Source organism: Aquarana catesbeiana, linkage group LG01, assembly GCF_042186555.1.
Source record: "Aquarana catesbeiana isolate 2022-GZ linkage group LG01, ASM4218655v1, whole genome shotgun sequence".
Classification (NCBI taxonomy): domain Eukaryota; kingdom Metazoa; phylum Chordata; class Amphibia; order Anura; family Ranidae; genus Aquarana; species Aquarana catesbeiana.
Genome location: NC_133324.1, coordinates 401507491 through 401535400, shown reverse-complemented (window position 1 = coordinate 401535400; position 27910 = coordinate 401507491). Strand labels below are relative to the sequence as shown.

The 27910-nt window shown below is 42.3% G+C and overlaps 1 protein-coding gene across 3 annotated transcripts in view; it reads right to left on the bottom strand.

Annotated features, from left to right (window-relative positions):
• The window catches only part of SMARCA2 (SWI/SNF related BAF chromatin remodeling complex subunit ATPase 2), a 273379-nt gene that overhangs the window by 151253 nt on the left and 94216 nt on the right, over positions 1–27910 (bottom strand). For all 3 annotated transcript variants that reach the window (XM_073634901.1, XM_073634899.1, XM_073634906.1), the window contains exons 13-17: positions 27293–27350; positions 17693–17790; positions 15277–15424; positions 12719–12882; positions 9226–9292 (exon numbers count right to left, since the gene is read on the bottom strand). In XM_073634901.1, the coding sequence (XP_073491002.1) occupies positions 9226–9292; positions 12719–12882; positions 15277–15424; positions 17693–17790; positions 27293–27350 (535 nt within the window). The remainder of the gene's footprint in view (positions 1–9225; positions 9293–12718; positions 12883–15276; positions 15425–17692; positions 17791–27292; positions 27351–27910) is intronic.

Below are 27910 nucleotides of genomic sequence, written 5' to 3'. Positions count from 1 at the left end.
CTGGGCCATGCAAAAACAGTCACGGAGTTGTTATGAACACACTCCTTCGTTATTTTAGCTGTGTGCTTAGGGTCATTGTCTTGTTGGAAGGTAAACCTTTGGCCCAGTCTGAGGTCCTGAGCACTCTGGAGAAGGTTTTCCTCCAGGATATCCCTGTACTTGGCCGCATTCATCTTTCCCTCGATTGCAAACAATCGTCCTGTCCCTGCAGCTGAAAAATACTCCCACAGCATGATGCTGCCACCACCATGCTTCACTGTTGGGACTGTATTGGACAGGTGATGAGCAGTGCATGGTTTTCTCCACACATACCGCTTAGAATTAAGGCCAAAGAGTTCTATCTTGGTCTCATCAGACCAAAGAATCTTATTTCTCACCATCTTGGAGTCCTTCAGATTTTTTTTAGCAAACTCCATGCGGGCTTTCATGTGTCTTGCACTGAGGAGAGGCTTCCGTCGGGCCACTCTGCCATAAAGCCCCGACTGGTGGAGGGCTGCAGTGATGGTTGACTTTCTACAACTTTCTCCCATCTCCCGACTGCATCTCTAAAGCTCAGCCACAGTGATCTTTGGGTTCTTCTTTACCTCCCTCACCAAGGCTCTTCTCCCCCGATACCTCAGTTTGGCCGGACGGCCAGCTCTAGGAAGGGTTCTGGTCGTCTCAAACGTCTTCCATTTAAGGATTATGGAGGCCACTGTGCTCTTAGGAATCTTAAGTGCAGCAGAATTTTTTTTGTAACCTTGGCCAGATCTGTGCCTTGCCACAATTCTCTCTGAGCTCTTCAGGCAGTTCTTTTGACCTCATGATTCTCATTTGCTCTGACATGCACTGTGAGCTGTAAGGTCTTATATAGACAGGTGTGTGGCTTTCCTAATCAAGTGGAATCAGTATAATCAAACACAGCTGGACTCAAATGAAGGTGTAGAACCATCTCAAGGATGATCAGAAGAAATGGACAGCACCTGAGTTAAATATATGAGTGTTGAGGCGCATGCGCGGCAGCTTCTAAGATGGCCACCGGCTTCTAGAGCTCCGCTACACCGCTACCCACAGATCGCCACCAGAGCAGACCCCTGCGCACCTCGCAGGGATAGTCAAGCGGGGGAGACCCCCGGGAACAAACTCAGAACAACGGCGCACGTCCGGAGGAGCCTCTCAGGCCAGATGACCGCGGCGGCCATCCCGGCCAGCTATGCCAAGATGGCGGCGGCCCCACGAGGCTCCCTCACTACAGGAGACTCAGAGGAATCCATTGCGGATCAGGACTCACAGCGCTCACCCTCGCCAGGTACAGACTTTCCCCGCCTGCCTCTGGTCACTTCACCCACATCCACTGAATCCCTGCTGGGCCGTTTGGGACCCTGCTATCCCTCCACCCCCATGATGGACCCTCATACAGGCTTGCTGTTATCTGTGACAGAAGCATCTGCAAACGCCCCTGCACCCACAGACTTCCCTTCCATGATGGAGGCTTTCTCCCATTTACTCTCCAAAAGCCTGGCCCTGAACGCGGCACAAATAACTTCCTCCATCCATGCTGATCTGCAGCAACTGGGGCAGAGGACTGATTCCATTGAGAAGAAAGCTGACCAAGCAGTCTCTCGTATCAACCAAAACTTGGCCAGAATACAGGACATGCAGAATCAACTTGAAACGGCTTTTTCTAAAATCGACGATCTCGAAAATAGATCGAGACGGTACAATTTCCGCATCAGAGGCCTCCCGGAGGCTGAAAAGGACACTCATGGTGCAGTCAAAAGCCTGCTGAGAGACCTCATTCCTGACATATCAGAACACTGGATCTGGAGATCGACAGAGCACATAGAGCCCTGCAACCCCCCCGTTCAGATGGGCTCCCCCACAATATAATCGTGAAACCTCACTTTTATTCGATTAAGGAGGTGATGAGAAGGTCTAGGGATACTGACAACCTCAAGCTGCTCGGCCACAGGATTCACATATTCGCTGACTTATCGCCATACACGGTACAGAAGAGGCGCTCCCTCAAACCGCTGATCCAACACTTGATCGAAAAGGAAATTACCTATCACTGGTCGTTTCCCCTGCGTCTAAATTTTGCTTACAAAAATAAAATCTATGGCTTCTCAACCCTCGCTGAAGGCGAATGCCTGTTATTGCATCTAGGCCTGATCTCACAAGACCATCATACCCTCAGCAGGGCAGGAATACTCCCGCCTCCACGAAATGTCAACCACCAGCGAGCCCACTGCAACCTTCCTGGCTGAAGCAGAGTTCCAAATGCACCAAAGAAAACCTCCCTACTTGATGTTTTGGCCCCATTAGGATCTGGGCTCTGATCCGGAACTTCCCTCTTGTCTACCACGGTCCCGAATTACCCTTTTGATCCTTCCTTTCACTTAATCTTCTCGAGGGTCCCTGGGCTTTGGGGACATACTACAACGGGGACCTTGACTGTGGTCATCCCCTCTGAAGAAACACCCCTGGAGAACGGCCTTTTCTGCACGCCTTTCGGGAATGTGGGAAGGTCGAGAAATTTGTGACCCCTGCAGGACACTGGTTCTCACGAGCTGCTCAGGATTCTATTTGGGGATTTATGCATGGCTTAATATACCCATTGGCGAGCAATTTTGTGGAGCTTACCAGCAGGGAGGGGGGATACTGTCTTATATGATTTACCCTATCTGGATTAATCTCCCCCCAATTTAAACAATAGATACGCCGGCTTTGGCCCTCAGGACAATGGGGAGAGTCCAGCTCCCTGCGGCCCTGGGGGTCGGGGCTCTAGCCGTCTTGATATGTCTTCCCCCTGGGCTCTAGGGCGGAGGAGTGGGCCGGGGTGGGTGTATTGGTGCGGTTGAGATTACAAATTCTCTGTTGACTTTCCTTTTGCATTCAAGTTACACATGTTTTTGGTTCGCTCTAACAGTTATATCAAGAAGGATTTCCTTTTGACATTCTCCTTTCTTATAGATATGTTCTACTGGTGGCAGGGTAGAGGTGGTTCCAGTGCACCACCACTAGGAACCAAGTGTGCAGTTAATGCCATTGGTTCTTCTACCGGCGGCTCCAGAAATAGGACACCGGTCCTCTCAGGTAATAGGGTCAAGGAGGGGATCCCATATCCTACCTTGGGATACGGAGGGAGCCTAGGAGCCCCCCAATTTTTATGCAATGTTACTTGTGTTTACAAATATGTTTGTTACTGAATGTTGACATAATACTTGTGCTTTCTCTCCTGCTCTCTTTCATCTCTTCTCCCCCCCTTCCCTACCTTTTGCACTTATACGCTCACAGGTTCCGGGTCCGGCTTCGATCTCTCCTCCCAGGTCTTGACAAGATTTCTTCAACCACAATTGGGCTCATGGAAGCCCCGACCGTCTTCCGGCACGGTAAGATCTTTAACGCAATCCTGACCTCACCTCCCATATTTAATGGCTAATCCTCCCACTGGGAAGCATACTCTTAAAATCATATCTCACAACGCTCAGGGACTCAACTCCCCCCTTAAACGTAGAAAACGTTTTCAGCTATACAAGTCCATGCACACAGATGTCCTCCTTCTTCAAGAGACTCACTTCCCCACATCTTACCAACCCACGTTTCTTCACAAACACTTCCCACAGTTTTTCCTCGCCTCTGCAAATAACAAAACAAAGGGCGTTGCCATTTGTTTCGCCAAACACATTAACATTGCTCATTCGGAAACTGTGTCTGAAACTGAGATTGAGACCTTTGTCTCTTATTACGCCCCAAACAAGGGTCAGAAAGTTTTTTTGACTCCCTGTTGCATAAGCTCCAACCACATCTTAAAAGGCACAATCTTTATTGGTGGGGACTCCAACACAGCTTTTGATTTCTCTTTGGACAAGATGGGTGCTGGTAACCCTAAGCCTAAATGCCCCTCCAGACAAAGTGCTAAAATAGCGAAACTTCATGAATTGGGATTAATAGACATTTGGAGGGAGACTCACCCACACTCTAAAGACTACACATTACTCAGCTCCCCATGGTTCCTATGCCAGGATAGACCACATCTTCACTAGACCCTCTACGATCCCTTTGGTTTTGAATTCCAAGATAGTGGACACCTCTCTTTCCGACCACTCGATGATCACACTAGTCACCCAAAGAGCCTCGGAACGTTCTAACGCCCCACGATGGCGGCTACAGGAATCTTTATTAAGTGACCCTATACAGTGTTCCATCATAGAAGGAGCCATCAAGGAATACTTTGATATAAATTCCACAAGTGATGTTTCCCCCTGAGACGGTTTGGGCTGCACACAAGTCAGTAATCAGGGGGAAATTAATCCAAATTACAGCCCAGCTTAGGTTAGAACACAGAGCGGACATGATTAAACTTACAGCAGACTTCAAATCCCTCTCAAAAGCCCACAAGCTAAACCCTTCCCCAGAATTGCTAGACAAATTGGATAAAGTGTGGGCACTGTTAAACCTGAACCTCACTACAACAGCTGAGAAACAACTCAGATGGTTGGGGGCTAAATTCTACTCCCAAAAGGACAAGATTGGTTCGAAACTCGCGGTTAAGCTTAGCCCCAAACCCAGATCTTTAGCCTTTCCAAAAGCGAAGCTACAATCCAGGGAACTGTCTTAGAACCCCGCTAAAATAATGGAAGCTTTCCTCCAATACTACGCAGAACTTTATAAACCGCGACCCCCTCACTTAGCGAAACCACAGTAGGAATTCTTGAGCTCCATTGTATTGCCCTCCCTCTCCAAGGACCACAGCGATTTACTAGAGAGCCCTTTCTCCCAGTCAGAAGTTCTAGATACGATTAATTCTCTAAAACTTGGTTCAGCTCCAGGTCCGGATGGATTCTCCACGGGGTATTATAAAAAATTTGCACCTACATTAACCCCACACCTTTCCAAATGTTTTAACTCCCTTAGAGAGGCTTCTCCATTAGGATCAGACCTAAATGCAGCTTATATCTCCATGATCCCTAAACCAGAGAAAGAACCCAGTGAGGTGGGAAATTATTGCCCAATATCTTTAATCAATAATGATATTAAGAACCTAACAAAAATTTTGGCGAACAGAGTGTCAAGCTTCATTCCCTCATATATCCATAGAGATCAGGTAGGTTTTATCCCTGGACAGCAAGGTACAGACCAGATTAGAAGGACCATTGATATTATTTCCCTTTTACAATCTCATTGGGACGGAGGCCCCCCTCAAAAAGGATTTCTTTTATCAACTGACCTACATAAGGCCTTTGATTCCATAGATTGGACATACTTGTTTGACATCCTACAAAAATGGGGTTTTGGTCCGTACTGCCTAAACCTGATTCGCTCCTTGTACTCCAACCCGACAGCACAGGTACGTCTGCTGGGTAGACACTCAACTTCGTACCCTATAGGCAGGGACACCAGACAGGGGTGTCCACTATCCCCCCTCCTATTTGCAATAGCTATAGAAACCCTGGCCATAGCTATTAGATCAAACCCAGACATTAAAGGGGTACAGTGCGGGGATCAGGAGCATAAATGCGCTCTCTACATAGATGATCTCAAACTGTATATTACCTCCCCTCTTATCTCCATTCCGGGTATATACAAAGTTCTATCCGCATTCAGTGCAGTCTCAGGTTTGACGGTTAATATGAATAAATCTAGCGTGCTAAATGTCACTGTACCTGCCGGACTCCTTTCTTAACTCGCTAGCAATTTTGATTTCCCCTGGGCCCAGAGTACCATCCGATATCTTGGAATTAACCTTACAGCGGACATCAGTAGCCTCTTTAAAGCCAATTACCCCCCCATGATATGTAAATACAAGGGGGAACTTGATAAATGGTCTAGGTGTGGTCTATCCTGGCTGGGAAGGGTACACGCTGTGAAAATTACACTTCACCCACGCCTCCTGTATTTATTCAGCTCCCTTCCAATCCCACTCAAGAAAAGTTTCCTCCGCAAATTCCAGTCGGAAATTACACGCTTTGTCTGGGGAAAGAAGGGATATAGATGCCCGTCCAGCATCCTTCTTCGCCTAAAATCTCAGGGTGGACTGGGACTACTGGATTTTTGGGGCTATTACCAAGCCGCCCAATTGTCCCAAATATCAATGATCTTCTCTAAGGGTCCTAAACCAGACTGGCTCTCTACAGAAAGAAGAGCAACGCCCTTGACTATCTTCTATGGTGTGACCCAAAAATCAGACCAGCCATAATGGCCCCCACACTGTCGCACTCCATATCACTCAGTACCAAGCTATTCAAACAAACTATCCTGACCTCTCCTCTAAAACCTCTCTCACATATTTTTCATAATGCTGACTTCCCCCCAGGAGTAAACATACAAGCATTTAGATGGTGGACTGATAAAAGGTCTCTATCGAATTGGCCACTTCCTTACCCCAACAGGCCCACTAACCTTATCTTACTGTCAGAAAAAACTCGAAATGCCAGACTAGGAAAAATTCAGATTCACCAGAATTTCACATTTTCGACACACCATTTGGCGTAACAATTTGAAATCTCCATTCATAACCCCCTACGAACACTGGTGCTCGAATATCCAGGACCAAAAAGGGGGCATCTCCTTGATCTACACGGTGCTTATGACAAAGTCCAACAAGCCAGTATACGCGAAGACCTGGGAGGAGGATACAGGCCAAACTTGGACATCAGCAGAATGGCACAGATAATGGAATCGCTCCTTCAAAAGGTATCTGCAATATCTCTCTTATAGAAGCCAGCCTAAAGGTTATTTCAAGGTGGTACTATGTTCCTGCCAGATTAGCAATGATTTTTCCTGGAACATCCCCCCTATGCTTCAGAGGTTGTTCGCTCGAGGGCTCAATGATTCACATTTGGTGGACATGCCCTCGTATCAGAACCTTTTGGCAGAAAATTTTCTGAATTATTAGTAACATATTTAAAATGTCCGTAGCCCCAACATACATTTAGCTCTCCTTAATCAGAATGTTCCTGGTTTGCCTAAACACTCACAAGTACTATCCTATTTTATTCTATTAGGGGCTAAAATCACCATTGCCAAAATGTTGGAAAAAGCCCACTGTATCCCTCAAGAGTTGTGTTAGGAAAATTTTGTGGATTATGTCTCAGGAGCATTTAGTAGCAAAACTCAATGATAAAGTGGGGAGGTTCATGACCACCTGGGAACCCTGGGCCTCACTTCAGAACATTAACCTCTTGCCGGGAATGACAACAGGAGCAGATATTAACACCCCCCCGACCCAACCTCATCCCTCTCCCTCCTCCCCCTCTTCTTTTCCTATTGGGGAGGGGTGTGCGGGGCGTCCTGGTTAGTCCATAGCTGGAATGGCGGGGGTGGTGGCGGGCCCCTAGGGCGGCTCATTAATTGACATAGCTCTTTTGGTCAAAGAGCTCATATGGAAATGTAGTTTTATAGTGTACCGTAACCTGAAGCTATATATCAACATTCAACATTATATTATATATCAACATTCTTTCTCAATGTCTCTTAATAATACTGTTTAAGTACTCGACATGTATAAATCCAATGTCTATGTATTTATGTTCATATACTGTACATCATATAAAAATCAATAAAAATATTTGAAATAATATATGAGTGTCACAGCAAAGGGTCTGAATACTTAGGACCATGTGATATTTCAGTTTTCCTTTTTTAATAAATATGCAAAAATGGCAACAATTCTGTGTTTTTTTGTCAATATGGGGTGCTGTGTGTACATTAATGAAAATGAATTTAAATGATTTTAGCAAATGGCAGCAATATAACAAAGAGTGAAAAATTTAAGGGGGTCGGAATACTTTCCGTCCCCACTGTATATAGCACAATAGTTTCATCTAAATTCCGCTGCACTTTTCTGCTGGTATACAGGTTCTATGCAAAGAGAACACTAGGGTAACAGTTGGCAAAAGCAGGAGTTTAAAAACCTGCAGTAATTTCCACTGTTTTTGTTACAGACTTTTAATGAAACACTTTAATAGTAAATTTCAGACCAACTCTGAAACTGACAGCTAAAATGATACCATTCACATTAAATATACTGTAGTTGTGAAAAACCAACATTTTCTAGTAATGCAATTATGCAGCACAGCTGTCCTAACTCCACCCGAAGGCTGAGTTTTGGACTCTCAGAGATGGCAACATCCAATACATCACTGTTTATTTTAGATGCGGTCAGTCAATCCAGCAGCAAGACGATATACTTCATTTGAAAAAAGCCACACCCACCCTTTATCCCACCTATCTCATATCTTTCATTGCTGTTTTTAGCCATCAGTAAGGAAAATAATAAAAGGGTCAGTTAGACTAAGGCCGGCCATAGACAGTTCGAGTCTCGGCCGGTTTAGTAGGAACTTGCCAAAATTCGAACCATGTATGGGCAGACTGAATGTACCCAAGTTGATTGACAACCAGCCACTAGCAATAATTACTGAGTTCTCCAGGCGGGGAGAACACAATTACTCGGCTGGAGGGATTCCCCTGTCAATATGGTTGCAGGAAAGAAATTTGCTCCATGTATGGCATGCATAGGACAATGCCCCATGCATTTAGTGGCTGCACCTATACAGATAACAGATACAGATACAGATACAGATATCATTTAATTTGAAGTCTACAAATAAGGTAATTAGGGATTCCTTGATTAAGTCTCAATTTTGATTTTAACTTCAGTGTTGCAGTTGGCCTTAAAAGCAGCTTTTTTTCATTCAGAAACATAAAAGAACTACATTTTTTTTAAAAATAAATTGTGTTTGGCAGGCTCAAAGACTCCTGTCCGTGCAGGGTGGATATACAGTAAACACACTATAATACTTTTTAGTGCATTTGTATTTTACATAAAATGAGACAGAAAGAGTGCCACTCTAGAAATGTCACAAAAGCTTCTAATCAGGCAAAAAGGTGGAAATCACAGCAGATAGCTATAACTGTCATCACCAAAGCCGAGTGTGACAAGTGAGAGATGTGCGACATTTCTGAGAAGCAGGTGGGCATCCTCAAGCATACATCCAATCAAGCAAACATGCAAAATGACACGCAGCAGATATAATATTGCACTCATCAAAGTATATTGGATATGATGATGAACAATTTTGTGCAGCTTCTTTCCATCTGAAAGTAATTAGTCTTTATTGCAGCACTCGCTTTAGAATGATTAGCTTGAGTTGCAGTTATTGTGGTAATGTTCTGCTGCATCTTGGGAAGGAGTTACACAGACAAGATTTCTAATCTTTGATGTTCTAAGCAAATATTTCATACCTTGTATGCGATTTTCACCACAGAAGGAGCCCATTTATCAAACTCATATTGCCAGTTGGATAATGTCCTATGGAAGAATGACAGACAAAAAATGAAGATTACAACTTTCTATAAGGCTCCATTTAAACTAACATTGTGAACTGCATCCTGAAACATCATACGACAATCCTGAGGATATGTGACATTGCATGGAAATGCATCCTAACTGTTCCAGTTCTTTTCTGCGATATGAAAAGTTGCACAGAAAAGAAAGTAGCAGCTTTCTAGAAGTTCCTAAGTGGTTAACCAGAGACTAAAAGGAGATAAAATAAAAGGAGGGGTGATGAGGTGCCATGTAAAAACACCATTACTCTCCGCTTCCACTCCACTATGCCTGGTCAGCACCCTCAGCAAGTCTACAGGAAAGTAAACGACCAGCAGAGGGAGCTAGAGAATGAAGAGGTTTGATACGTAACCTAGTACACCCAGTGACGCACGTAGGCTAAACACATTCGATACTCTTTGGGAAAAGTTAGATATTCCTATACGTACGTTCTCTTTTTATTTGAAAATCAGGCATTACTTCCAATCTTTGTCCCTGCCCCTGACCTAGGATAAACCTACCCTCTTTGAATACCTTTGCGCTCAAGGCCCACACCAACTACATCTGGTGTCCTCTACATACTGCATCCTCCATGAGCCTACCCCCCCCCCGAAGACACCCACCTATACATGCGTAGATGGGCACAACTGCTATGTAGACCTATAAACTCCCAGATGTGGGATAGGATCTGGTCCTCCACCTTTAAGTCCTCCAAATGTGTAGTGCAGAGGGAGACTTCCATTAAAAAATTCTCATGCTCTGGTACAAGACCCCTGAGGTCATTCATAAATACAATCCCTCAAGCTCAGCGCTCTGCTGGCGCTGTGGATTCGATATAGGCTCATTGTTCAACGTCTTTTGGCAATGCTCTCTGATAAAACCCTTTTGGCATGAGGTGATGCTATTAATAAATAAATTGGTGTAGATGCTCTTCCTCTTGACCCAGTCCACTACTTATTAGGTCTCCCCTTTATTGATATTGCTAAACATGTTAAACGGTTGATTTCCTACATTCTTCTAGCTGCTAAGAGAATTATCCTACTGTGGTGGTTATCCAATATACCTCCTCCATGGTCCAGATTCCTCCAACTCATAGCTGATATTCGAAGAATGGAAATATGGGAACCGTGGGATCATTCAGAATTTGGGACACCTCTTCCAGACTCTATGTCTTAAGGTATGCAATTAATTATCCCAAAGCCTTTCTATAGGCCCTGTAATGGCCCATGCTATATGGTGTCCCTTAAGAGCTCCCTGATTTTACACGTTTAATACATTGGCGATTTGTATGTATGACCTCTGTAATGCAACATGATTTGTTTATATGTTGACTACACCTCTATATAACCTACAGTTAACTTCAGCTTTTTGTTAATCTGGACATCTCATTTGTACATCCTATCTCTTGTTATACATGTCATTCATGAGTATTGTGTAAACTTTCCTTTTTTCAAAAACGAATAAAAAATACAATTATAAAAAAAGAAAAAAAAAAAAAAAAAAGTCAGGTTTGAACAGCCTGAGACTTTAGAATAGTGAATGGTCAGCTAAAGGTCATGCGTAAATTATACACACCAAGTTTACCCTATTCTCATCTTATGCTATAAAGTTTAAAGACTACACAGCAGAGTTGCTATTTAATTGGAAAAGAACCTGGTCTCTATAACCTTAATTTTCATTGATATAAAAGTGCTCCTTGTCTGGGAACAAGAGTGAGTGACAGGTAGGCAAACATAAAGAGGGAAAAAGTAATGAGCTAGAATACCCACAGGGTCATATATTCAGTTCTTCTGGACAATATGTACATGAAGCCCAGCTTTAAAATCGACATTTCGGCTTTAAAGCAGTATTAAACCCAAAAGCAAACATTATATTGCAGCTTATCCTCCCCCACTGCGCCTTTGAATTCTGATAGCAGGGAGATTTCCTCACCGCCAGAATACATTGATCGGCGCTGCTGGCTCTAGCTGGTGGCACTGATTAGGCGGAAAATTCAGATTCATGTACGCACAGCTTAAGATTGTGGTTTTTCAAAAGCGCAAGCTCTCCAGCAGAATCAGTTACAGAGATGAGACAAGCCATTTAACACTTAAGCTTAAAATGAGCTTTTATTTATGCAAAACCTGTATCCCAAAAGGAAAACATTTGCTGCAACTGCAGCTGGAATTTGGCTTCAATTTCTTAGTGTATTTACATCTGCTAGTACATGTAACACTCCTCTCCCCCAGACTGACAATGCTGCTTTCTGACACTACCCCGTGTACCCATTCATCCACATATGGGGCACTCTAATATACAGGTGGTGTGTTACTGGCCAGATCACCAGGTGAAAACAGAGCGAAAAAGCCTAAAAAAAAGAAAACTGATGCAGCCACATCATCTAATGACTAGTACGCTGCAATAGGTTACATATTGCATTTTTGGTTTTGGGAGCATACTGGTTTAACCACTTCAGCCCTGGAAGGTTTTACCCCCTTAATGACCAGGCTATTTTTTGCGATACGGCAGTTTTACTTTAACTGACATTTGCGTGGTCTTGCATTGTTGGATCCAAATAAAATTGATGTCCTTTTTTTCCTACAAATACTCACTTTTGTTTCCAGCGGTTTAGACATTAATGGCTGTGTGTTGAGTTATTTTGAGGGGACAGCAAATTTACACTGTTATACAAGCTGTACACTCACTACTTTACATTGTAGCAAAGTGTCATTTCTTCAGTGTTGTCACATAAAACATATAAAAAAATATTTACAAAAATGTGAGGGGTGTACTCACATTTGTGAGATACTGTATATATTAATATACAGCCTGTTTGGTTACTATGGGAATAGCAGCTACACATGGAATGCACAGTTCTCAGAGTTGGTGGACTTAGTATTGCACAACCATGGTGAAGTAATGCAAGGCAAGACGTAAATCCTGTGTGTTTAATAAGCATATATGTCCACCACCATGCCCATATATTATTACAAAATAGACCGTAAATACTAGGCTTTTAAAACATAATATTTTATACATCAAGCAGATCCAATTTATCTATTTATCTAAAATGTGTTAAACAAAACAGCAACTCTGCAGTGAAAAACTTATTGAATACCTACATAATTGTACATCTGTGTGTGCTAGCATCAGAACAGCAAACCGTATTATATAAAACCTCATAAAACCTACATAAAAAGCCAGCTATTTTCATTATGGTTTTATTTTTGTTTTTCATAGCATGAAATCTAAACACATGTCTTTCAAGAAAATTATCATTTAAATGTAATAAAAAAAGATTCTACTTAACATTCCCCCACCCCCCTCTTCCCAAAGACTTTTACTATGGAGTAGAACTGACTTAAGGGCATTTCAAAACTAAAACTATGCAGCAACGAGAAATCTACCAAAGGAAACAAATGTTCTACTTACGAGAGTGGAACAATAATGAGATAGGGACCATTAAGCCTCTTGTGCTCCATCAGATATGTTATGAGCGCAATAGTCTGAATTGTCTTTCCAAGCCCCATTTCATCAGCTAGAATTCCATTTAAATTGTTGTTATATAGAGAAACCATCCATTCCAAACCCTGAACCTGAAATTGCAGAGCAAAAAAATGGACAACTCTGTAAAAGCACATCTGACAGAAATGACTTACAGCTGAACGTGGACTCAAGTCCACTCAAGGAAAAGTTACGATTTAGAGTTTTGATAGTATACAATATTACCTTTTGTGATACAGGGTAGGATCCTAAAACTAACAGTATGCACAAGGATAGTAAGCATTATGTTTAGGGTTTTTATTAGACTATCTTTTTAAAGTCAGGAGGGATTTTCTTTCTCCCTCAAAAATTGGCCACAGTTGTACAGCCTTCTTCTGAACCACTTTTTTTGCTAGTTCAATATGCAGCTAGGTTTTAAATTCACACAGCACAGTGGAACATATATTTTATTTTGGCCCCTTAATTATTGTAGTAAGGAAACACACTATAAACTAGATCTACATCGTACCAAACTGAGGCTTATGTTTTGCCATTAATATTTTGACTCATGGTGGATTAGGATAGGGTTATAGGAGGAGAACCAGGAGCATGTCCTCAAAAACTTTGCCAGTGTCCAATCACCTGAAGGTATAAGCCTATAAACCGGGGTCTATGAATATCCAGCCTGTATCCTGTACTGTATAATTAAGATAATTGTGTTAAAGTAGAACTACATGCAAAACTTTTTTTTTTTTTCATTTTGGATAAAGCAAGCGAGAGTTATAAACCGTCAGATTTTTTTTTTGCCATCTGTCTCTCATTTCAGAGATTTCCCTTCACTTCCTGTACCATAGCCAAACAGGAAGTGAGAGGAAATCCCTGCATATTAGGGGAATTCCTTGGAGGACCCCCATGTCACCAGAACTAGTGCCCCCATTGGAAGATTTCACTTTCAATAATAATGGTAAACAGGACAAATAGAGAGGGTGACAGACCGCAATAAAAAAAAAAAAAAAAAAAACTGACAGGTATTTTAATCCCTTCCCACTCCATCCAAAACTTAAAAAAAAAAAAAAGTTTTACCTTTAGTTATACTTTAAGGTTTAATTGAAAGTTATTTTTAACACGATTTTCCATTTATTTCATGTTATTGATTATATACCAGTGACAACTTTACAGAAGCCTACACAGTAAGCTCAACCATCCACATAAGTGCCTGCCTGAAGCTTGCAGTCTAAGGCACACACTAAAACTGAGCCTGGCGCAACACTAATGGCACCTACTGCTGACTTGTCTTTAAATTCAAATATACAAGCCACAGGGCTGTCATCGAGAGGTAAACGAGAAATCCTGGACAGCCGCACTCAAAAGTAATCTTCGATCTTTATTAAAGTATAATCATAAAAATACATGCCACAGCATCACAAAGCAGGAATCTGACACGTTTCACACTGTAGTCAGTGCTTATGCTTAAGCACTGACTACAGTGTGAAACGCGTCAGCTTTCCTGCTTTGTGATGCTGTGGCATGTATTTTTATGATTATACTTTAATAAAGATCGAAGATTACTTTTGAGTGCGGCTGTCCAGGATTTCTCGTTTACCTCTCAATCACCAGCATTGCGTGCACCTGTTACTTTCAGCATGGAGAAAATGTTTGTTCCTCACAGACCTCCTTCAGAGCGGTGATATTTTTCTCTCTCTACAGGGCTGTCATCTTCATGCCTGCTACTTTGTTACAGTCCTTGAACAAGGATGTAAATCAAACTTTCTGACTTCACTGGCTGAATACTGGTACCAGCAAGTATGAAGTTGGCAGCTATGGAAATAAACAGTAACTGGTGCAAATACAGCAGAGCATACAAACTATGCATGTGACATCTTTGCGGGAATAAAATCCATGACTTTGGCGCTGCAAAGCAAGAGTGCTATCCACTCAGCCAAGCCATTAACTTTTCCATAATCATGTTTCATCAATGGCTTTGTAGGCTCCCTCTAATGGGTACCTGAATGTAAATAATGAAATCAGCATCATAAACCACCTAGAAAGTATTTTAATTTTACTTCTACTGCAGTCTCTCTTGAATCAGAACCCTGTTCTGCTTTACAGGCAGAAACTGTTTTTTTTTAACTACTTTATTTTTACACCTGTGACTTTCCAAAGAGACCGGAAAAAAAAATTAAATAGAAGTGGAGTTAATGCCAATTAGATTTCTGGCTTCATACTACTAAGGAATGAAAAAAATAAATCCTTTACTGCTGGCAGTCATTTAAGACTAGAGCTGAGTAGCAGACTGCCAGGCCTGTAGCTATCATCTTGTAGTGGGAAACAAGGAGCACTAAAGTGCAATCCATACACTGTACAACTACATAAAAAAAATTAAACAAATCTGAAAAATGGTGAAATATGGACAAAATGTAGTTCCTATCAACAAATATAATACAAAAACATGTTTAGTCTTTTAAACAGCAAAAACAAGGAGGTATGGAAAATTAAAATTTAAGTACCTGGTAATGCTTAAGAGAACCATTGATAAGAAGGGAGGATTGTTTTTCCACCCTCTCTATAACAGCATGAGCCACTCCATAGTAAGATTGAGACTGTTGTTCATCTGTCTGCATGCTATATTCATCGTCCACATCCTGCTTTGCAGTCCTAGGGCATAAACAGAACAAATCATTACCATTTCACTTTAGTAGTAGGAATTAGATTAAAGAATTCATATCCAACACAGAGTTCAGTAAATTTACCTTCCCTTACTTTTCAGTGGGTGGAATTCAGGGCCGTTTCCCACTGCTTCGTTGTCAGACATCGCATGTGATTCGCACCGTACTGCTGTACAAATCACACGCGATGTCTGTGAGATGCAAATTCAGCCATACAGATTGTATGGCTGAATACCCATCGCATTCAGACCAAACCCGTGCAGGAACCTTTTTTTGGTCCGCACTAGAACCAGTTCACACCCATGTGGTCCGATTTCTGTCCGAATTGACAGTTCGCACTGCGCTATGCGAACCGATCTGGGGGGTGTTTTTAACTATGTATTTACACTCCCGGGGATTCACATGGAGCAGTGTGAACTGCCTGCGAGACAGGTGAGATGCGGGGACCCACAGTGGATTCACAGGGTTCCCGTATTGCACCAATGTGACCCGATCCTCAAGGACAAACATATTTGTCCGTGCCCACCTTCACATCATATTGATTTTCAACAGTGTACACGTACAGTACATAATAAACCGTACAAGCTTGCAGTTAGTCAGTAGAGCTGATTCTCTCTCCCCTCCCTCAATCTTATGCAGTTAGCATAGGCATGCTCAGGAGGACTGGTTTGGAAACAGTGAAAGGTCTCCATGTTTTTAAAAAAACCTTAATTTGAAGCTGAACTTCACCCTAAACAGCTAAATATCAGATAAACAGCATACAACTGGGCACTTTTACCTGCCAAATTATTTTAATTTCTGTTCATCCAATTCTAAAATGTACAAGTCCCTGCCAGACAGCACATCCAGGAGGATGACATACCGTTCAGTTATAGACTATAGTATGAATATAATGGTGTCCGCTCTTTACCCGCAGCTTGCTCACTGGACAATGAAAGAAGAGCTATGTAGTAAAATGAGGTAATTTCTCTGTTCACTCTTCAAAAGCCTGGTACACACTTAGTAGTTTTTTTCCGTTCAACTAAGTGGACTGAACGAAAACAAAAACCTGACAGCTAAAGTCGGAGCTACTGTACTAACAATCCAATGTTAGTACAGCGATCTCCCCTGCTGTTCTATTGTGTTCCGACAGGGTGACCCCCACCAAAATATTCCGGTCAGCGATCTCTTCCCTTTGACAGAAGCCGGTAAGATCAGCTGCAGTACACACGGCTGAATGTTGGCCAGTACTACTTGAACCAGCCGATGCTGCCTAACATTCGGCAAGTGTGTACGGGCTTAACTATTTACACTAGCTGATTTAAAAATAAACTGAATGCTTTAAAAACGAATACAGAGCTTCATTAACGTGTCTCTTTTATAACTGCCTGGATTTCAGCTTTAATTTATTTCAGAAAGCCACTACACACTATTATCACTATATAAACAAAATAAAATTATTAAACAGTTTTAATAGTCAAATATTTGTTATGCCGTGTACACACGGGCGGACTTTCGACGGACTTCCGACGGATTTCCGAATGAACGGACTTGCCTGCACACAATCACACCAAAGTCCGACTGATTCATACGTGATGACATACGACCGGACTTAAATAAGGAAGTTGATAGCCAGTAGCCAATAGCTGCCCTAGCGTCGGTTTTCGTCCATCGGACTAGCATACAGACGAGCTGATTTTTTGACCAAACTCGAGTCCGTCGGAAATATTTGAGATTTCAAATCTAAAGTCGGTCAGATTTTCGCCCGAAAAAGTCCGCTGTAGGTCCGATGAAGCCCACACACGTTCGGATTGTCCAACGGATTCGTCCCGTTGGACCAGTCTGGTCGAAAAGTCCAGCATGAGCCCTGGTTCACACTGGCGTGTTTTGACATGCGATTTGACATATCAAATTGGCGGCAATTGCCGTTAATGGCACCGTCCTAGCTTCTGTACTACTTTTTGCGATTTCAGGCTGCGATTTACATTGACATCTGTGCAGAAACCTGCACAGATGTCTCTGAAATCGAGGCCAAAATCGGGACTGACATGCGGGAATGAAATCGTGCGAGTTCAGCTGAACTCAAACGGCTTCATTCCCGCAGCTCAGTGTGAACCTGGGCTTAAAGAGAGCATGAAAATTTGGACTGTAAGAATTAATCTATCTGGAGCAAGCTTATTTTGCAATAATTTTTAGATTTTAGTTAGTACACTGCAGGAAGGAACAGCTGGCATAGACAGCATGAAAAAGGACTCCCAAAGGATAATCCGGGACATACTCAATGATGTGCTTAGCGCTGTGTTCTGCAAGGCTCTGGATCAGTTCAGCACTCCTCTTTTCATCCAATTCCAATCTGCTAGACTCTTCATCTTCATCCTATGAGTTAACAAAAAATGCTAATAATAGAGACATACTTAGGCCATATACAAGCACAGCATCACTTGCACACTTATTGCGTTCAATGATGTATGATTAGTCATCCCCATACACAGTTTCTATATGTTCTGATTAGCTGCAGCTGCACTTGTGTATCTGACATGAAAACTGGTTAACAGGGCATGTGGTTTCAAAAAGCACACAGCAGCTGTTAGAAGATACAGCATTTCATAATAATGACACAAGTCATGTGCAAATGAATAGATTAAAAACAATGTGTCTGCAATGAATAAAACAAAAACACAAGTCAGCATGCATAACGTCTAAAGTTTTGGCATCTTCTCAGTGCCCAACAGTGTTGCTCAGTCCACTCATGAGCAGATTGCATGTTCCTTTCTGCCAACTGGATGATCTCATTGCCCAAAAGACTGTGGCAACAACGTAACATGGTGATGCTTTTACACCGATTGTGGGGTAGAGGTGGGGAGGTATCAGAAAAAGATTAACAGCACACATTTTATTAGATAGCGAAAGAGAACACCCTGTATTCACTGCAAATATTTTTTTAAAATTACATTCATGGCCAAAAATATTGTCACCCCTGCATTTGTCAGATAATGCACCACTTTGCCGAGCAAATTGTTGCACTTACAAATGTTTAGGCATTCTCATGTGTATTTCTTTTGTTTGTATTGGTATGACAAAAAAAGTGAAACAAAAATCCAAATCTGACACATTCCACGCAAAACTCTAAAAATGGACTAGACAAAATTATTGGCACCCTCAATTTAATAATTGGTAGCACACCCCTTGGAAAAATAACTGAAATCAATCGGTACCTTCTCAAAATTGTAAGAAATAATTGCATTCCAAGTTTGTGATGCTCCTGTAATTTGTAATTAAACTCACCTGTATCAATTAACAGGTGCTGACAATATAGAAATCACACCAGCAACCAGATAAAATGGTGAAAATGTGACTCAAACTTTCTGTTGTGTGTCTGCATGGACAATCTCAAGGTTACAAGTTCATCTCCAGAAATCTTAATGTTCCTGTGTCCACTGTGCGCAACATTATCAAGAAGTTTACAGCCCATGGCACTGTAGCTAATCTCACTGGACATGGACGAAAGAGAAAAATTGATCAAAGATTGCAACAAAGGATTATTCGAATGGTGAAGAGCCTCGATCAACTTCTACACAAATTCAAGCTGACCTTCAGGCACAGGGTACAACTGTGTCAGCTCGCACTATACGTCGCCATCTGAATGAAAAGGGACGCTATGGTAGGAGACCCAGGACGACCGCACAGCTGACACAGAGACATAAAAAAGCCAGATTGGAGTTTGCCAAAAAAAATGTACCTGAGGAAGCCAAAATCCTTTTGGAAAAAATATGAGGTAGACAGACAAATCAAAATTACAACATTTTGGTAAAGCTCATCATTCCACATTCCACTGTTTTCAGAAAAAGGAATGAAGCCTTTAAAAAATATAAATAAATACAGTCCCTACAGTAAAATATGGTAGAGGTTCACTGAGGTTTTGGGGCTGCTTTGCTGCTTCAGGCACTAGATGTCTTGACTATGTGCATGGCATTATGAAATCTGCAGACATTCCAAAGAATTCTGGGGTGCAATGTAGGGCCCAGTGTCAGAAAGTTGGGTCTCTGTCAGAGGTCATGGGTCTTACAGCAGGACAAAGACCCAAAGCACACATCAATTAGCACCCCGAAATGGTTTAAGATAAAGTGCTGGAGAATACTGAACTATCCAGATCTAAATCCCATAGAGCACCTGTGGAGAGATTTCAAAACAGTAGTTGGGAAAAGGGAACCCCTCCAATCTGAGAGACCTGGAGCAGTTGGCGAAAGAGTGGTCCAAAATTCCAGTAGAGAGATGTAAATCTCAAGCAAGCGATTGATTTCAGTTATTTTTTCCAAGGGGTGTGCTACCAATTATTAAATTGAGGGTGCCAATAATTTTGTCTAGTCCATTTTTAGAGTTTTGCGTGGAATGTGTAAGATTTGGCTATTTTTTTCTCCACTTTTTTTTGTCATACCAATACAAACAAAAAGAAATAAACATGAGAATGCCTAAACATTTGTAATTGCAACAATTTTCTGGGCGAAGAGGTGCATCATCTGACAGAAATGCAGGGGTGCCGAATTTTTGGCCATGACTGTACATCTATCATGGGAGAAATATGGGGTTGCCATTGCTGACTTCCTATTGAAAAATCCCAGTTGCCAGGATGTTATACTAACACACTGCCTTTTATACTTTGAATCACTGAACCAAAATAACTATGTAACTCAGGAAAAACTTAAAGTAAAGTCAGTAGTCCTCACCTGCAACCTTGTTTTGCAAAAGTGATGCAAAACACTAACAAATGGATCGGCATGAGAGCCAGAAAACAAGGATAGTATGACTGTGTTCAGCGATGGAAGCCTTCAGGTTTAGTTTAAGGTCTTGTTCACATCAGAACATAGCAGGAAATCTGTGTTCCATTTGCATTTCCAGCACCGTATTTAAAAAGCATCTGGTGGCCGAGGGCCCCTATATCCATACAGTGGGGGAAATTATTATTTGATCCCCTGCAGATTTTGTAAGTTTGCCCGCTTACAAAAAAATGAAGGGTCTAATTTTTATCATAGGTGTATTTTAAATGATAGAGAGAGAACATCAACCAAAAATCCAGAAAAAACACATAAAACAAATGTTATAACTTAAATTGCAGTTCAGTGAATAAAATAAGTATTTAATCCCAAAGCAAAATATGACTTAGTACTTGGTGGAGAAACCCTTGCCGGCAAGCACAGAGGTAAGACGTTTCTTGTAGCTGGCGACCAGGTTTGCACACATCTCATTGTGGGATTTTGGTCCACTCTTTTTTGACCGATCTTCTCTAAATCCTTAAGGTTTCTTGGCTGTTGCTTGGCAACTCGACGTTTTAGCTCCCTTCATAAATTTCCTAAAGGATTAAGTTATGGAGACTGGCTAGGCCATTCCATGACATTAACGTGCTTCTTCTTGAGCCACTCCTTTGTTGCCTTGGCAGTATGTTTTGGGTTTTTGTCATGCTGAAAGACCCATCCATGACCCATCTTCAGTGTTCTGGCTGGGGGAGGAAGGTTCTCATCCAAGATTTTACAATACATGGCCCTGGCCATTGTCCCCTCAATGCGGCAAACTGAGCCTGTAATATTTGCAGAAAAACAGCCCTAAAGCATCAGGTTTCCACCTCCGTGCTTGACTGTAGGGATGATGTTCTTGGGGTCAAGTTAATGCCAAAGAGCTCAATTTTGGACTCATCTGACCACAGCACTTTCTCCCAATCCTTGGAGTCGTTCTCCTGCTAAACGTACAGGCTGACTTTGCAGCATTGAGGGGACAATGGACGGTGCCATGTATTGTAAAATCTTGGATGAGAACCTTCCTCCGCCAGCCATAACACTGAAGATGAGTCTTTCAGCATGACAAAAACCCAAAACATACTGCCAAGGCAACAAAGTAGTGGCTCAAGAAGAAGCACATTAAAGCGGGGGTCCACCTATCTATCGTTTTTTTTTTTTTTGTTTTTTTTTTTACCGATCTTCTCCAAATCCTTAAGGTTTCTTGGCTGTTGCTTGGCAACTCGATGTTTCAACTCCCTTTATAAATTTTCTATAGGAATAAGTTCTGCAGACTGGCTAGGCCACTTCATGACCTTAAAGCAGAGTTCCACCCAAATTTTGAACAATATCTGTATGTATTCTCTTCCTTGCCTAGATGCTGACATGCCCCCTCTCTGCTTTAAGCCTTCAGTTTAGTAACAAGCAGTGTCAAAAGTATTAAAACTCCTTAGAGGGGTGGGTGCTGTGTCTGTCAACGAACTCAGAGAAATGGATTTTACGGCAAGTCAAAAATCCCATTTTCTCTTTAGTTCATTGACAGACACATCGCTCCATTATTCAGAACCATAGGGACGTCCTAAAGCAGTGCCAAACATGAGGGGTGGGACAACGAAAAATCCCAAGGTTAACACAAGAGCCAACCAGGTAACAGGAGCTCAACACAGAACAAACTGGTGCCCAACCTGAACAATACCCCTTCAAGAGGGAAAAGGCCATCTAAAAAGCAGCCTGCAAAACCTTGCGGCCCAAAGAGGCACCCGCAGATGCCAACATGTCCATTTCGTAGAACGTTGTGAAAGTGTACACGGATGACCAAGTGGCCGCCTTGCAAATTTGCGCAACGGACGCCTGATGACAGAAGGGTCAAGAAGCACTAAGCGCCTGAGAAGAATGTGCCGTAATAGGGAAAGGAGGAACCCAATCCTTGACAGAATAGGCCAGAGTCATCATCTGTCTGATTCATTCAGAAATGGTCGCAGAAGAAGCAGACAGCCTCTTTCTTGGCCCGTTGGTGATCACAGCAAGTCTGACCTCCAAAAAGACTTAGTGCCTGCCAAATACACGCGAATCCCCCAAACTACATCCAGGGCAGATAAGGCAAATTACTTAGGATCTGTTGACCAGGGACACAAAGAAGACAACACAATGTCCTTATTCAAAGGGAAATCAGATGAACGATGGACAAGGACAAAGAACCACCTTAACCATGTGTAACACTGGGTAAGGTGTATGACAAGAGAACACCACCATTTCCGACACCTTGCGAGCAGAGGCGATGGCCACCTTCCGAGACAGAGTAAGCAGGGGGAATCTCCTGAATACTTTGAAAGAGAGGCTTCTGTAGAACCAAAATCATCAAGTTCAGATCCCACGGCGGTAGAAAAGACTGCACCGGTGGAAACAGACGTCGAACCCCTTGAATAAAAAAGGTACGTACCAGGGAGTGTGACACCAGGGGATGCTGAAGAAGACCACCCAGGCTGATACCTGGCCCTTGATGGTACTCGAGGCCCATTCCTGCTCAACCCCTCGGGAAGGGAGGTCTGAATCAGAGCAGAAAGAACGAGGATGAATGCCGGTGACTCACACCAGGATATATGCACTTCCCACATCCGGAGGTAGATCCTTCTAGGAGGTAGACTCCCTAGCCATCTGCAGTGTCGGAACTGCAGCACCTGGTTCATCACAGCCAGGCCATTAAAACCAGCGACTCTAAAGCAGGATGGAAGGACAGCCCTTGGGACAGTAAATCCTTTCTAAAAGGCAGTTGCCAAGAAACGTCGGCAACCAGGCGCACCCGGTCGGTGTACCCAGACCGTCTGGACCCATCCAGAGCCAATAGAATGACTGGAATCTCCGCAGCCATGATCCAGTGCAAAAGCCACAGCAGAAGCTGGAGAGGAGGAAAGGCGTAGAGCAAACGTTACCGGCCCCATGGTCCACGAGAGCGATTGAGGTGCCCACCAGAGGATTCTGTGACCTTTCGAGAAACCTTGGTACCATTCTGTTGAGCCAGGACGCAAACAGATCTACCTTAGGAGTGCCCCATGGGAGACATATCCCATGAAACACGGCCGGCCCAGTGAAGGGCCTACCCCGTGGTCCAACCCTAGCCCACTGAGGCATCCGCCAGTATTCCACTCCTGGAATGCGTACTTCGGAGAGGGCCGGAATGAGATGTTCTGCCCACCAGAGGATACTAGCAAGTGCCAGGGCTGCCAACACCCTATTTGGCTCACTCTGGTTACTGACATAAGACACCCTTGTTGCATTGTCCGACTGGATCTGTACCGGAAGCCCCCAAAGTCAATCCGTCCATGATCCAGACAGTCTGATCGCCCGAAGTTCCAGGATATTGCTCGGTAGTCTGGATTCCACCAGCGTCCATCGACCCTGAGCAAAGCCCAGTCCCAGGACACCTCCCCACCCGGACAGACAGGCTTTGGGGGTCACCCTGTTCAATACAAGGGGAGAAAGGATTTACCCCGCTGAAGAACCAGAGAGAACCAGACCAGGCAACCTCTGGTTTCCTGGCTCAGTCGAATCCAATTGTTCAGAGACCTCTGGCACTTGTCCCATTATGCCAGGATCTCCCTGAAGGGAGCTTGTATGGAACTGTGCAAATGGAATCGTCTCAGAAGGTAGATACCATCAGGTCCAACACCCACATGCAGGTCCACAGGGAGGCCCACCTGCCACACAACAGTAAATGAAAACGCAGCATGCAACTTCTGAAGTATGTCCAGAGGAAGAAACACTCTAGCCAGAGCTGAAGCCCGGGTTATGCTCAGATAATCCAATGTTCTGGAAGGGGTAAAAGCAGACTTCAGACTTCAGTATAGAAGCCAACAGAAATCTGTCAAGGTCTAGGAGCTATGTTGCCCCTCGGGTAGTCAAGGACTCGCAGAAGAAGATCGCTGACGTAACCATGCTGGATCCAGGGCCAACACCTCGTGAACACCAGAGGAGTGGTGGCAAGACCAAAGGGCAACACCCCAAGCTGATACTGCTCAGCACCCACAGCAAAACATAGGAAGTGCTGGGGTCGGGCACATAGCGGAATGCATAACTAAGCTTCCGTGATGACGATAGAAGCCAGAAAGTCCCCATCATGAAGGGGTGCCACCGCTGTGGGGACGGACTCCATCCTGAACTTCTGTACCCACACAAAGTAGGTCAGGGCCTTGAGGTCCAGAATTGGACGTGCCATGCTCTCCATCTTTCGGACTGTGCACAGGTTTGAATAAAACCCCTGAAACTGTTCCCGACACGGGAACTGGGACAATCACACTCCGAAGCAACAGGACTTGCACAGCCCCACAAGGAGAACTGCAAACGGTACGGCGACAGATGCACATTGGAAGCAAAAATCTCTTTTTGAGGAAAAATGTGCAGTACATCGCTACAATATATGTACATTTTAGTTGAATCCATTTAATCCATGGATTTTGTGAATGCATTTAAAGGTCCTGCAAAAAGAGATAAATACCTGTTGATCTGCCAGAAACGAACTTCTAAGTATTGTTGAAGACTGGCAACACACAGACCGAATAGTATCAGATCTGCCCAGTTTTCTTTTGCTAAACTGCTAAATTACTTCCACTCTCCTCGCTTCTACAACACAGACACTAATTATTCTGCAGTACAAGAAAAGAACTAGGAGGGCCAATTAGACATTGTGGGATAACACAGTCCTTGAAATTTACAAAGGCGGGTGCAGACAGATTCTGCAAACATAACTCTCATGCATTCCTTAAAGTGGTGCAGAATGTGCCAAATTCCTGTCTAGAACTTGTAGCTGAATTTGATGCATGCTGCACCACTTTCAGGCCTCATGCACACTGGACGTTTTTACAGCTGCTGTTTTTGGCTTCAGACGTTTTTTTTTCTACAGTCAATAAACTCCCCATAATGTTATCCTATGTGTCCATGTACACATAGGCTGTTATCAACTGTTTTTTTTGGCTGGGGCGTTTTTTAGCTGTAAAAAAAAACCCCAAAACTAGCGGGTTCTGAGGGGAGTTTTTCAGCTGTAAAAACACTCTAACGTCAAAAAGCGCTTAAAAACGAGGTACACCAGCGGTTAACGTTTTGATCCATTGAATAAAAATTATTTTTTTTTCTTTAAAAAAAAAAAAAAAAAATTATATATATATATATATATATATATATACACACACACACACACACACATACATATATATATATACACACACACATATACACACTAAAAAACGATAAACGCAGGAAAACACAAACGCTAATAAACGCTAAAAAACGCAATTGCAAAAATCTCACTGCAAAGCTACTGCCGTTCTTAATTTTTATTACGTTATTTTAACTTCCGGTGTGCATGAGGCCTTAGAATCCACACGAGACACATTTGCATAATCTGTATGCGTCAGTTTCTCTCTGTACGCCAAGAGAGTTGGTTTTAATTAGTTCCACTTTAATAAAAAACTGTCTATTTTAATTTTGAATTTGGCGCATTCACCACACCACAATGTAAAAGTTGCACATTTTAGAACTACCTGAACTGAGTCGCTATCAGAATAAAAAGTGACAAAAATGCTTCATGAACTTGGTGAAATACATTAAGAGGGATTAATGTGGGGCTGCAACTAACGATTATTTTCATAATCGAATAGTTGGCTGATTGTTTTTTCGATTAATCAGTTAATAACCTTAAAAAGTGCAGTGTATAATTTAGTTATTGTGTAAAGTTTTTAAAAAAGGCAATTTATTCTTAAATATTTCTATGCAGTGGTAAATATAAATAACCAACTATATGGTTAAGGAGCAAAATATCTAATCCACTCTGAGAATAACAGACAGAAGAGATATACTGTATATACTATTAGAGGAGATATACTGTATATACTATTAAATGGTGAATCTGGTAAATATCATCAGACTCAATTATCAATTTTTTTTTATTTAAAAAACAATGTCTTCCTTAAAAAAAAAGTCATTTTAAGAACGTTCGTTCGATTTTCTAATCTTTAGTGGGGTCAAATCAACGTTCATTTTCAACCACAGTGACGGGAAAATTTGGAAATAGAAAACTTTTTGGCCAAAGGAATTTTCAGACAGTGTATGTGGTTTTCATTCAGAAATTACATTAATTTTAAAAACAGAATGTTAAAAACAAGTGAAAATTCCAAACAACATTCTTTCATTCAGCGAATGTACAAAGATTTTTCATCTGAATATTATTTTCTGAAAATTTATCTGTGTGGCCAGCATAAGGCTCAAGTCACACCGAGCCTTTTGATCTGTTTCTGCAGTGCTTTTTGCTGTGCGTTTTGATTTTTGCGCACGTGATTTGGCTGCAATTTGCATTTTTGCAATTGTTTTTTGGCCAATTTGTTGTTGGGCAGATTAAAAAACACAAATTGCTGCAAAAACACATTACATGCTTTTCTGCAGCTTCTCCATGGAAGTATATTGAACCAAAAAAAGCACCGTTTTGCGTTTAAAAAAAAAAAAAAAGTCCCTGAACTTTTCAAAATATGCAGCAGCTGAAAAAAAAGCATAGATGTGAACATGTCCCATAGGAAACCATGTAAATGAACTGTAGTGCGTTTCTGCAAAAAGCACCAAAAAAAACACATAGATGTGAACCAGGTCTAAGACATTTAGTAACATAATGGAGTTAAAAAAAACTAAAATTAGCCCTTTATAGTACAAAAAAAAAAGCAGATAATCACTACTATAAGGTGGTACAGGAACCTTTTCTAAGTAGCATAGATTGGAATGGGTGCCATAAAATCAATGGGCTGAGACTTGTCATGCAACTTTGTGTGTGTCCAAAGTCGCAATAGTCAGAACGGAGCCTTACGAATATTTATAGTCAAGGTCACCAGAAAGGCATACATTTAGTTAATCCTTCCCTAATGATTGCATGTCTATTGGATGTGTACTCATAAAATATATGTAGAGAATAAAATTAGACCCAACATAGGCTGACATTGTTGAAAGGGAAGCTTTAACACTGCAGAGCGAAGTCTGAACTTACACAATAAGAAATGTCTTGCAATACTGACACCCACTGGTTTCCTTGTTACAGGGCCTAGAAGACGAGAGGTTAATATACATGACAAACTTACCTCTTCTTCATATTCTGAGCTGCTTCCTTCACTATCAGATCTAGGAGCAACTTCATAACTGTATCACATAGAGAGAGGGAGAAAAAAAACAAAAACTACTAAGTTTTTATTATGCCAATAAGACTGAAGGTGAAAAATAAATAGATTAAGGCCCCTTTTACACAGGCAGACCAATCAGGTCCGTCTGTCAGTTTTTTGTAAACTAGACCCGACAGCAACATCCAATGCCCTCTATGGAGTGGTAGGTGTCAACAGACATGCGTTACCACCAGCCGACATCCAATCCGATCTGCCAAAAAAATACGGAGGGGGGCTCTATTTCCTTCCGCCTGGTGGATCAGATTGTTGTTGGGTGTAAAAACGAACAGGCAGTCCATTTACATCCAGCTGCTCATAGAGGACAGCGAGCGGTGTCTTTGTCCGCTCTGCATAAGCATAGCAGACACTGACAAGCCATCCGCCTGCTTAGCAGGAATCAGCAGACAGATTCCCTGCTGAACAGCGAAGTGAACCTGCTGCTTTCTAATTTACCAATAAAATAGTAAAATAATATGCCTTAGAAAAAAAACGTATGATGGAAGGGAAGAGGAGAGATAAAGATTTTCAAAGTAAGAAAGG